The sequence below is a fragment of the Pelophylax lessonae genome (genome assembly GCF_965119305.1).
Source record: "Pelophylax lessonae genome assembly, chromosome: 8".
In the NCBI taxonomy this organism is placed as follows: Eukaryota; Metazoa; Chordata; class Amphibia; order Anura; family Ranidae; genus Pelophylax; species Pelophylax lessonae.
This window is the reverse complement of record NC_138775.1, coordinates 143,829,867-143,840,136: the sequence shown is the minus strand read 5'-3', so window position 1 is coordinate 143,840,136 and position 10,270 is coordinate 143,829,867. Positions and strand designations below refer to the sequence as shown.

At 45.1% G+C, this 10,270-nt stretch overlaps 1 protein-coding gene across 1 annotated transcript in view; it reads right to left on the bottom strand.

The window, feature by feature from the left end:
* Positions 1 to 239: 239 nt before the first annotated feature.
* Positions 240 to 10,270, bottom strand: part of SCYL3 (SCY1 like pseudokinase 3) — a 93,527-nt gene continuing 83,496 nt past the window's right edge. The window contains exons 11-12 of the mRNA XM_082265120.1: positions 8,884 to 9,494; positions 240 to 462 (exon numbers count right to left, since the gene is read on the bottom strand). Coding sequence (XP_082121246.1) covers positions 397 to 462; positions 8,884 to 9,494 — 677 coding nt within the window. The 3' untranslated portion in view covers positions 240 to 396. The remainder of the gene's footprint in view (positions 463 to 8,883; positions 9,495 to 10,270) is intronic.

The following is a 10,270-nucleotide window of genomic DNA, read 5'->3' as shown; positions in this document are numbered from 1 at the left end:
CTATTACTTCTTCTAATACAAGGAACTAATCCTCACACTGACGTCAACAAGGGGGCACTTTTCCTCCCACTTATACCATTGATGGGACACTATTACTCCTCCTACTGACCACAAAAAAAAGTTTGAAGACCCCTGACCTTGTTTAGCCTGTTAAAAAAAAAATAGCAAGTATAATGATCAGCACAAGGCATTTATACAACAAATATGTAAATCTAATTCCTTGCAGTTTTAACTTATTAAAAGTCATAATTACAGCAGAAGCAAGGTCACACAATCATTGACAACTTTGCATATGACAGTTTCCTGTGCAGTCAGCTGATGTCTCCTTGGCTGGTGAGCAGTTAGTTTCTTTATTAAGGAATCAATAAATAATAAGGAATGGCCTTTGTAAACAAATCACAAATTATTGGCATCTTCCTCCCAGCTGAAGTCGTTCTCTTCACCCCAGCCTTCGGCTTCCATCTGCAGAGAAAAAAAATATACATGCATCAGGTATAAACAGGATAAATACACACACACACACACACACACACACACACACACACACACACACACACACACACACTAGAGGAAAATTATAAACACACATATGTCCTTTTTATTGGAGGCAAGTCTCCTAAATATGCATTTACTATGTAGCTACATTGTTCCACTGTGGGATAGAAAGGCTGCTTTCGCGCTTGTCCACTTTAAATTGTGTATGAACAAGGGTGTGCATGTAGTGAGATATCCTGCAGCAGTAGTACGGGCTTGTTTACACATGCTTTAGTCTCTGAAGAGCGATCTGCTTTCGGATCGCTCTGCAAATAGCATTTGTCAGGCGGTACAACCTCCTTCACCACCTGCTTTAACCCCTTAAAGTCTGCATTGCATCTATAAAGTAATTAAATGCACATTTTTTTCCTGAAAAGATATGTGCATTTATTTATTTTTAAAAAGGTGGCCTTGGCCTTTAAACTCTGCAGGATGCCTGGTACTAGTAAAGATCCAAGTTTATCCTGACTCCAACCCCCTCCCTCTATAGCGGGGCACTCATGTGTGCTTGCTCCCAAGCCCTGCTGTGTACAGTGGGTACGGAAAGTATTCAGACCCCCTTAAATTTTTCACTCTTTGTTATATTGCAGCCATTTGCTAAAATCATTTAAGTTCATTCTTCTTCCTCATGAATGTACACATAGCACCCCATACTGACAGAAAAACACAGAATTGTTGACATTGTTGCAGATTTATTAAAAAAGAAAAACTGAAATAATCACATGGTCCTAAGTATTCAGACCCTTTGCTCAGTATTTAGTAGAAGCCCCCTTTTGATCTAATACAGCCAGGAGTCTTTTTAGGAAAGATGCAACAAGTCTTTCACACCAGGATTTGGGGATCCTCTGCCATTCCTCCTTGCAGATCCTCTCCAGTTCTGTCAGGTTGGATGGTAAACGTTGGTGGACAGCCATTTTTAGGTCTCTCCAGAGATGCTCAATTGGGTTTAAGTCAGGGCTCTGGCTGGGCCATTCAAGAACAGTCACGGAGTTGTTGTGAAGCCACTCCTTCGTTATTTTAGCTGTGTGCTTAGGGTCATTGTCTTGTTGGGAGGTAAACCTTCGGCCCAGTCTGATGTCCAGAGCACTCTGGAGAAGGTTTTTGTCCAGGATATCCCTGTACTTGGCCGCATTCATCTTTCCCTCGATTGCAACCAGTCATCCTGTCCCTGCAGCTGAAAAAACACCCCCACAGCATGATGCTGCCACCACCATGCTTCACTGTTGGGACTGTATTGGACAGGTGATGAGCAGTGCCTGGTTTTCTCCACACATACCGCTTAGAATTAAGGCCAAAAAGTTCTATTTTGGTCTCATCAGACGAGAGAATCTTATTTCTCACCATCTTGGAGTCCTTCAGGTGTTTTTTTTAGCAAACTCCATGCAGGCTTTCATGTGTCTTACACTGAGGAGAGGCTTCCGTCGGGCCACTCTGCCATAAAGCCCCAACTGGTGGAGGGCTGCAGTGATGGTTGACTTTCTACAACTTTCTCCCATCTCCTGACTGCATCTCTGGAGCTCAGCCACAGTGATCTTTGGGTTCTTCTTTACCTCTCTCACCAAGGCTCTTCTCCCCCAATAGCTTAGTTTGGCCGGATGGCCAGCTCTAGGAAGGGTTCTTGTCGTCCCAAACGTCTTCCATTTGAGGATTATGGAGGCCACTGTGCTCTTAGGAACCTTAAGTGCAGCAGAAATCTTTTTGTAACCTTGGCCAGATCTGTGCCTTGCCACAATTCTGTCTCTGAGCTCTTCAGGCAGTTCCTTTGACCTCATGATTCTCATTTGCTCTGACATGCATTGTGATCTGGAAGGTCTTATATAGACAGGTGTGTGGTTTTCCTAATCAAGTCCAATCAGTATAATCAAACACAGCTGGACTCAAATGAAGGTGTAGAACCATCAAGGATGATCAGAAGAAATGGAAAGCACCTGAGTTAAATATAGGAGTGTCACAGCAAAGGGTCTGAATACTTAGGACCATGTGATATTTCAGTTTTTCTTTTTTAATAAATATGCAACAATGTCAACAATTCTGTGTTTTTCTGTCAGTATGGGTTGCTATGTGTACATTCATGAGGAAGAAGAATGAACTTAAATGATTTTAGCAAATGGCTGCAATATAACAAAGAGTGAAAAATTTAAGGGGGTCTGAATACTTTCCGTACCCACTGTATGTTCATAAGACACAAAGCAGGGCTCAGCACTGTCCCTCCACTCCCTTGTCACTGACTCTGATTGACAGTAGCAGGAGCCAATGGCTCCTGTTGCTGTATCTGAGCCAATGAGGAGTGAAAAAGTCAGAGCCTTGCTCTCGGGCAGATTGCTGGATCAAGATTGGGCTCAGGTATGTATTTAGATGGGCTGAGTTTGAGCTGCATGCAGAAGGTTTTTCTACCTTGCTGCATAGAAGCTACCTTCACCTTTACGTACACTTTACCCACTTGCCGCCCGTCCACTGTCAAATGACGGCAGAGAAGTGTGGCTCATTCTGGGATGACGTAATATGGCGGTGCCCAAGAAGGGGCGCGCAGTGCGGGGATCAGTGCCCTGATTACAGTAAAGTACAATACAGTATAGTAAAAAAACAGTGCCCAAACAATGCCCATCAGTGATACCAATCAGTGCCCATTAGTGATGCCAGTCAGTGCCCATCTGTGCTGCCTATCAGTGTGGCATATTAATGCCTCCCATTAGTGCCGCCTCATCAGCACGCAACAATGAAGGGGAAAAATTACTTATTTACAAAATGTACTGACAGATTAAGAAAAACGTTTTTTTTCTTCAAAATAGGGTCTTTTTTTAGTAAAAAATAAAAAACCCAGTGGTGATTAAATACCACCAAAAGCAAGCTCCATTTGTGTGAAAAAAAAATGATAAAAAATGTAATTTGGGTACAGCATTTCATTTGGGTACAGCAATTGTCATTCAAAGTGTGACAAAGCTGAAAGCTGAAAATGGGCCTGGGCAGGAAGGAGGTGAAAGTGCGCTGTATTGAAGTGGTTAAAGAATATAAACCCAACATTTTATATTCCCGATATGTGCCTGCTGTACCATGTACTTGTAGTAGCATGTATATATAACATACATACATACATACATACACACACCACTGGTAAAATAAGTATTGAACAAGTCATTTTTTTCTAGGTAAATATATTTCTAAAGGTGCTATTGACATGAAAGTTTCCCTACGTCAGCAACAACCCATACACACAAAGTAACCAAAAACAAATACGTTCAGAAATTACGTTATGTGTAATAGCGTATTCAATGCGTCTCCCCTGTGTAATTCCATTCTAACTGAAATGTATTTAATACTTTGTCAACAATGGATTTTGTATGATGACAGCTTCAAGACACCACCTGTAGTATGGAGAAACTAGTCGCATACATTGCACAGGTGTGATTTTGGTCCATACTTCTACACGGTCTTCATTCAAATCTTGAAGGGTCTGTGGGCCTCTTCTTTGAACTCTGTTCTTTAGTTCTTTCCATAGATTTTCTATTGGATTTAAGTCAGGTGACTGGCTGGGCCATTCTAGCAGCTTAAAGCCCCGTACACACGTACCGATCGTCGGCCGAACGATCGGCCGTCTTTTGTCCCGGGCTGTCGTGTCTGTTGAAAACTGCAAAAGACTGCACATGAATTTTGTCGGCCAACAACAGCCGACTGCAGAAGTGATGTCATGTGATGGTTAACTTTCCGTGTGTTTTTTCTTTTCTGAGCATGCCCAGTCTTGCAAATCTGCTGATTGTCGGCCGAATTCTGTACTGACTGGCGAACAATCGGCCGTTCTGGTGTTGGCCAACAAAAATTTTAATGTCTACACGACCGATTCTTTTCGGCCGAAAGTGCGCTGTCGGCTGTCGGAAGCATCAGACTAACAAGCCTACAATCGGCGGATCGGTCGTCGGCCGAATATTTACGGCCGACAATCAGTACGTGTGTACGGGGCTTTAGTTTCTTTCTTTAAAACCAATTGAGAGTTTCCTTGGCTTTGTGTTTGGGATCATTGTCTTGCCGAAATGTCCACCCTCGTTTTATCTTCATCATCCTGGTAGATGGCAGCAGATTTTTATCAAAACTGTCTTGGTACACTCATCCTTCCTTCAATGATATGAAGTTTTCCATTACTGTATACTGAAGAAAGGAAAGAAAAAAAAAAAAAAACAGCCCCACACCCTGATATTCCCACCTCCAAACATCACTGTTGGTATGGTGTTTTTGAGGTAATGTGCATTGCCATTTGACCTCCAAACATTGTGTGCATTATGGCATCCAAAGCATTCAATTTTGACCTCATCGGAGCAGACTATATTCTCCCAGTATTTCACAAGCAGGGATGAGCTCGGACGTGTTCGGGTTTGTACGTGCCCAATCCCACCAGAAAGCCGACACTGCTGCACAGATCGGGAAATGTCTCACTGTCTGTGATTAGTGGAGTGCAGTGTCGACCTCCTGGCTAGATCGGGCACGTAGCAACTCGAACACGCCTGAGCTCATCTATTCACAAGCTTGTCTAAATGTTGTGCAGCAAACTTTAAAAGGAACTTCAATATGATTTTTGGGAAGGTAATACAATATCTTCATTCAGATGAAACTCTGAAACCACTTTAGGAAGGAATCCTAAGATCCACCTCCGGGGTGCCCCAATGAAGGCACAGCTGGTGAAATCCTTGGTGCTCGACCTAAGCCACAGCCGTGGCATTGTCTGACTGGATCCGAACCGGGCTGCCCTAGAGCTGCTCGGTCCAGAAAAATCAGACAAAGTCTGATCGCCCTCAGTTCCCACACATTTATCAGAAACTTGGATTCTATCGGAAGTAGTAACTTCCTCTGGCTGAGCTTTGGAGACCGAAGCCACCAGACCAGAGACTCCCTGGTCCGCTCGCTCACCCAGATCCGATTCCTGGAGGGAACTGGGAATGATCTTTGCAAAAAGTGAAGAAAACGTCCTGCTCAAGGAACGGAAACTACCGCTCCCTGTAGCATACGAATGTTGGAAGGGAAGAATCGCACCGGTAGAAGTGATCGACACTCGATCTTGTATCCCGACCGTATGACCTCCTGAACCCCTTTGTACGGGATTCAGGAAAGCCCTGGATCTGGAAACCGGTGAAGACATCCCCCCACCCCAGAAATGGGTGGGGGCGCACCTTCAGGCTGTGTTGGTTTTATCTTCAGGTTTGGCTGAGTCGGATTTTTGTTTACCCGACCAGCGCCCACTGAAACCCCCTGAGGGGGCTTTGGAGCCCTTTTTGCTCGCTCCAGTGGAGCGAACAAACCTTTTATGAGCGGAAAAGGAAGGTCCTCGCCTGTTGCGAGGTCCCTTGCCCTTAGTCTGTGGCAAAAAAGTGCTCTTTCCCCCAGTGACATCCTTTATAATCTCATCTAAGGTGGCCCCAAACAGGCGATCCCCCTGAAAAGGAAGATTAGTCAAAGCTTTCTTGGAACCTAGATCCGCCGACCAGCACTTTAACCACAACACACGTCTGAGGACCACTGCTGACATCGATGCATGCCCTAACAAGGGAGTGGCATCCAGGGCGGCGTCACAGACGAACTGTAGTCCTTGTACAATTTGTTCCATCAAATCAGATGCTGCCGGGGGATACTTCTCCCCTTTAAGCCATGGCATAACAATTTGGCCCATTCTGTCAATGTTTGTGAAACTAAACCAATGGCAACCACTGGCCTAAAGGTTGACCCTATCAGGGAAAAAATGGTGCGGGATTCCGCTTCCACTTTTCGATCCACCGTCCCTTAAAGGACGGAGCGTCCTCCAACGGGATAACAGTGGCTTTATTTAGTCTGGAAATTGGTGGGTCCACCACTGGTGGTACCGTCCATTTTTTAATGAGGGATTCCTCAAACGGATAACGCCTAGCAATGCGTTTAGAAACAGCAAGGGCTCGTTTCGGATGATCCCATTCCGCTTTAATTTTATTGCCAAAACATTTGGGTAAAGGAAAAACCTTCGCCATCTTGGCACGCTTACTAGTACCAAAAGGAATTTCCATCTCGGTTACCTCTGCCGGTGTAACCTCAAGTCTTAAGGTTTCCCGGACAGACACAACTAGTGCGTCCACCAGCGCTTCTTCTTGTGCTATGGCGGAGGCAGATACGTCCTCCTCACTGTCTGAGGAGACATTACCTGAGACAACAGCCCCAGCAGAGGGACCTGCAGCTGCAGTGACCAGCTCAGAAACTGTATCTGAAGTATCAGATGAAATAGGGGTAGGCGGGGGTCGCTTTCTTGACCCCCGTCCCTGACAGGCTACCTCCACCCGGGATACCAAAGACTCCAAAACTGCTGATAATGCATCAATAACCAGTGGGGTACTGCGGCCACCTCGAGGGGATCAGGTGGGGATACATGTGTGGCAGGGTCCATGATTATACAAGACACTTGCCAGCGAACAAAAAATAATTGCAAAGAAAAAACTTTTTTTTTTTTTTTGTAATCCCCCAGCGCAACAGCGCCCCTCAGTGTTACCTGCTTTGGACCCCATAGAGAGAGAGAGAGACCCCAAGGCTCACCACCTGATGCACAGAAGTTTCTATCAACCTGCCTCAGCGCTGTCTTCTTACAGACAGGAAGTCTTTTGGCATTTTTCCCGGGTAAAGGAGGCGGCTCCGCCCCTTTACACGCCTTCCGGCGCCTCCCATGCTTCTCCACGAGGTAACTGGTCACTTCCAAAATGGCCGCCCCCATGCTGGAGACACGAGGCTACGACAAGATGGCGGCCCTGCGGGGAAATGGCAGCGGCCTGTGGAAGATGGCAGCGGCCTGCGGAAGCGCTATCGGCCTGTGCGGCCTGCAGGGAGCTGTGGGAGGATGGCGGCCTGTGGGAGGATGGCGGCCTGCAGATGGCGGTAGTCCAGGCACAGGCATCGGCCTGTATTGCAACCTTATCAGGTAGGATGCTATCACCCTTATACATGGCCATCATCACAGTAATGCCACTGACTTCAGTCATGATCCCTTAACAGTGCCCACGTATACAGTGACTTTAGATAGTCCGCTCCCAAACCAAGCCTCCTGGTTTCTTATTCACAAAAAAAAAAAATCACACTCAATTGGGGGATCTGTGACCTGTTACAGGATAGAGCCATCCTAAGGAGGGGCCCGCGTCCACCAACCAACCCGACAGGGGGGGAAAGGGGGACCATTCTACTCACCATACCGGAACCAGGCGGGCGCCAACTCCCGACAGAACCCCTCTCCACCGAGGTGGGGGGGCTGTCGACCAATACGGACGCCGTGACTCAGTTTCCAACTGGTCGTTGGTGTCCAGGCGAGACGTTTAACTCGCAGGGTCAGTCCCCGTCCAGTGGGACTATGTCGCGGCCGACCCAGTGCGGAGCTAGAGCCTGCACGCGCTCGCAGGCTGACTGAGGTGACCACTGGATCTCAACATCCAGCCCGTCGCCCAGTTTCAGCGTACTTGCTTGAAGATCTCACAGGAACACTGGAGAAAAAAAAGCTGCCTAATAAAAAAGTTTTCTAAAAAAAATCTTGCCAGGACCAAGATCCCAGCAAGGAACTTAGGTCCTTACTCCTAACTAGACAGAAAAAACTGACTTCCTGTAGCAGAGAGAGAGGATATACCCTCTGGAACTGCCCCTAAGGTGTGGCCAGAACATTTCCTTCCTTCTAGTGTCCTACTCCTGTAGAGGGCAGTATAACCCAATGGGTTATTAATCAAGAGGACTGCGTCTGTCAATGAGCGACAGAGAAATAGAGATTTACCTAGAAAAATGGTGACGTGTCCAGTACTTATTATACTGCTGTATATCCTGTTTTTTCACTGCTAGCTCAAAGCAGAAGTTTACAATAAAGTTCTGCATTGCCAGCATTATGACCCCCACTCACATTAACTACATTTTTAATGAAAATACCAATTTTATGTACCCGAATAATGTGTTTTTTTTTTTCACCAGGTGTGAGTAGAAAAATGGTGCTTTAAGTCGCATTACATTTCCCTTGCGGCTTTATTTTAGGGCAAGGTGGGATAGTGTTCATGGATGTTTTTTGAAAATGCTTTTACTCCTAAACCCACTATGCCAGGGCTGTGATGACAACATTCTCTGGAGTGCTTAGGACTACAAAGGGCATGCCTTTTACAGGCAGGTGGCTGGCGAGCAGGTTGTCTCACATAGGGCACCATGCAGTGCGAAACAGGAGAGGCTGCCATATTAACAGGTGTTTTAGATCACTGCAAAGCGTGAGGAAACAGGATTAGGCGTGCAACTATTTCCAGACACTGTGCAAGGTTTGTAATTAGAGTGAAAATCATGAAAGCTGGAGTTCAGCTTTAAAGCCATTCTATTTTTTTTTTTTTTTACCTCTGTATTTTCAGCAGCAGCAAATTTGGATGAAAACGTAGCTGTTCCTTCTAAATCTGTTGTTATTACATTAGTCTGTGTTTTATTTTCAAATTCATGGTATCCAGAAGCAGAAAATGCAGAAGAAATGTTTATTTCGGGTGTCATATCTGCAAACCAGTCCAGCTCTGGGTCTTTGATTTTGCTCTTGACTTTTATCGTGAATTCATCTCCCAAACTCTGCCCAGACTCAAACCTATTTTTGGGGAGGAGTTCTGGCATGGGATCTGGCTTAGATTCCTTATGCTGTTTCACAGTAAGTGCGCTCTTGTCCAGTTCAGAATCAGGGTTTTCAGTAGAATCAGGGTTTTCAGACGACAGTTTAACAAAAGTGTCAGCAGTGGTTGTCACAGTTCTTGAACTATCACTTGGTAAACTAAAATCAATCCATTGCTCCATTTCTGATCTGTCAGTTTCTGTATTATGTACACACAGGAGCTTTTCATTTGCGTGACCCTCTGATTCACTCCAATCTGGCCAATCTTCTGTTGACTGTTGTACTTGATCACAGTTAGTTAGGAGGGAGTCTTTGAGTTTAGAAACCCCATTCAATGAATGTGAAAAGCAGTCCTCTAATCAAAAAAAAGTCACAAGAGAACAAAAATTACAAAAACCACATACAATATATTATTCATATTACAACTTTAAATATATTTAAAAACTTAATTTCATTTGCATTTAGGTCAAATCTTAAAAAAGATGCAATTTAAATAAGGCCTTGTAATACAAATATAAAAGCTAATGTAGTTGAAAACCGTCTGTTAGACTAACTGATAACGGTGTTTCTACTAATCTTCCAGGACGGCAACATATGAGAGGCTCATGAGAGGCTCCACCCTACAGGAAACACAATCAGTTCACAGCTGTTGAAAGGCCCCACCCTTCTCCCGGTCCCTCAATTGTAAAAAAAAAAAAAAAAAGTAGTTCTCCAACCAATTCACAAGGGATGTATAATCACTTAGGTACTTACCACCTATTGTTTACATTCTTTCCTCACCCTTTTAACAGGGCGGAAAGTAGGCCTGCCGTCCTGGAAGGTTTGTAGAAACACCGTTACCGGTAAGTCCAACGGATGGTTTTCTCCTCTCACCTTTCAGGACGGCAACACATGAGAGCATAATAAAGTACCCACATGCCTACCTTAAGGCAGGACCGCTGCCTGCAAGATCTTCCTGCCAAACTTGCAATGCGTTTTAACTCCACTCCATTATGAGTGATGCAGATATCTTGAATCAAGAGGCTGATCAGCAGGTTTGTCCCTCCGAAGTCTCTGCCTTCTCCGCTTAGGATGCAGGACCTATCTGGAGTGGAACTTAATCAGAAAACATGTGAAATCAGTAGGTTAGCA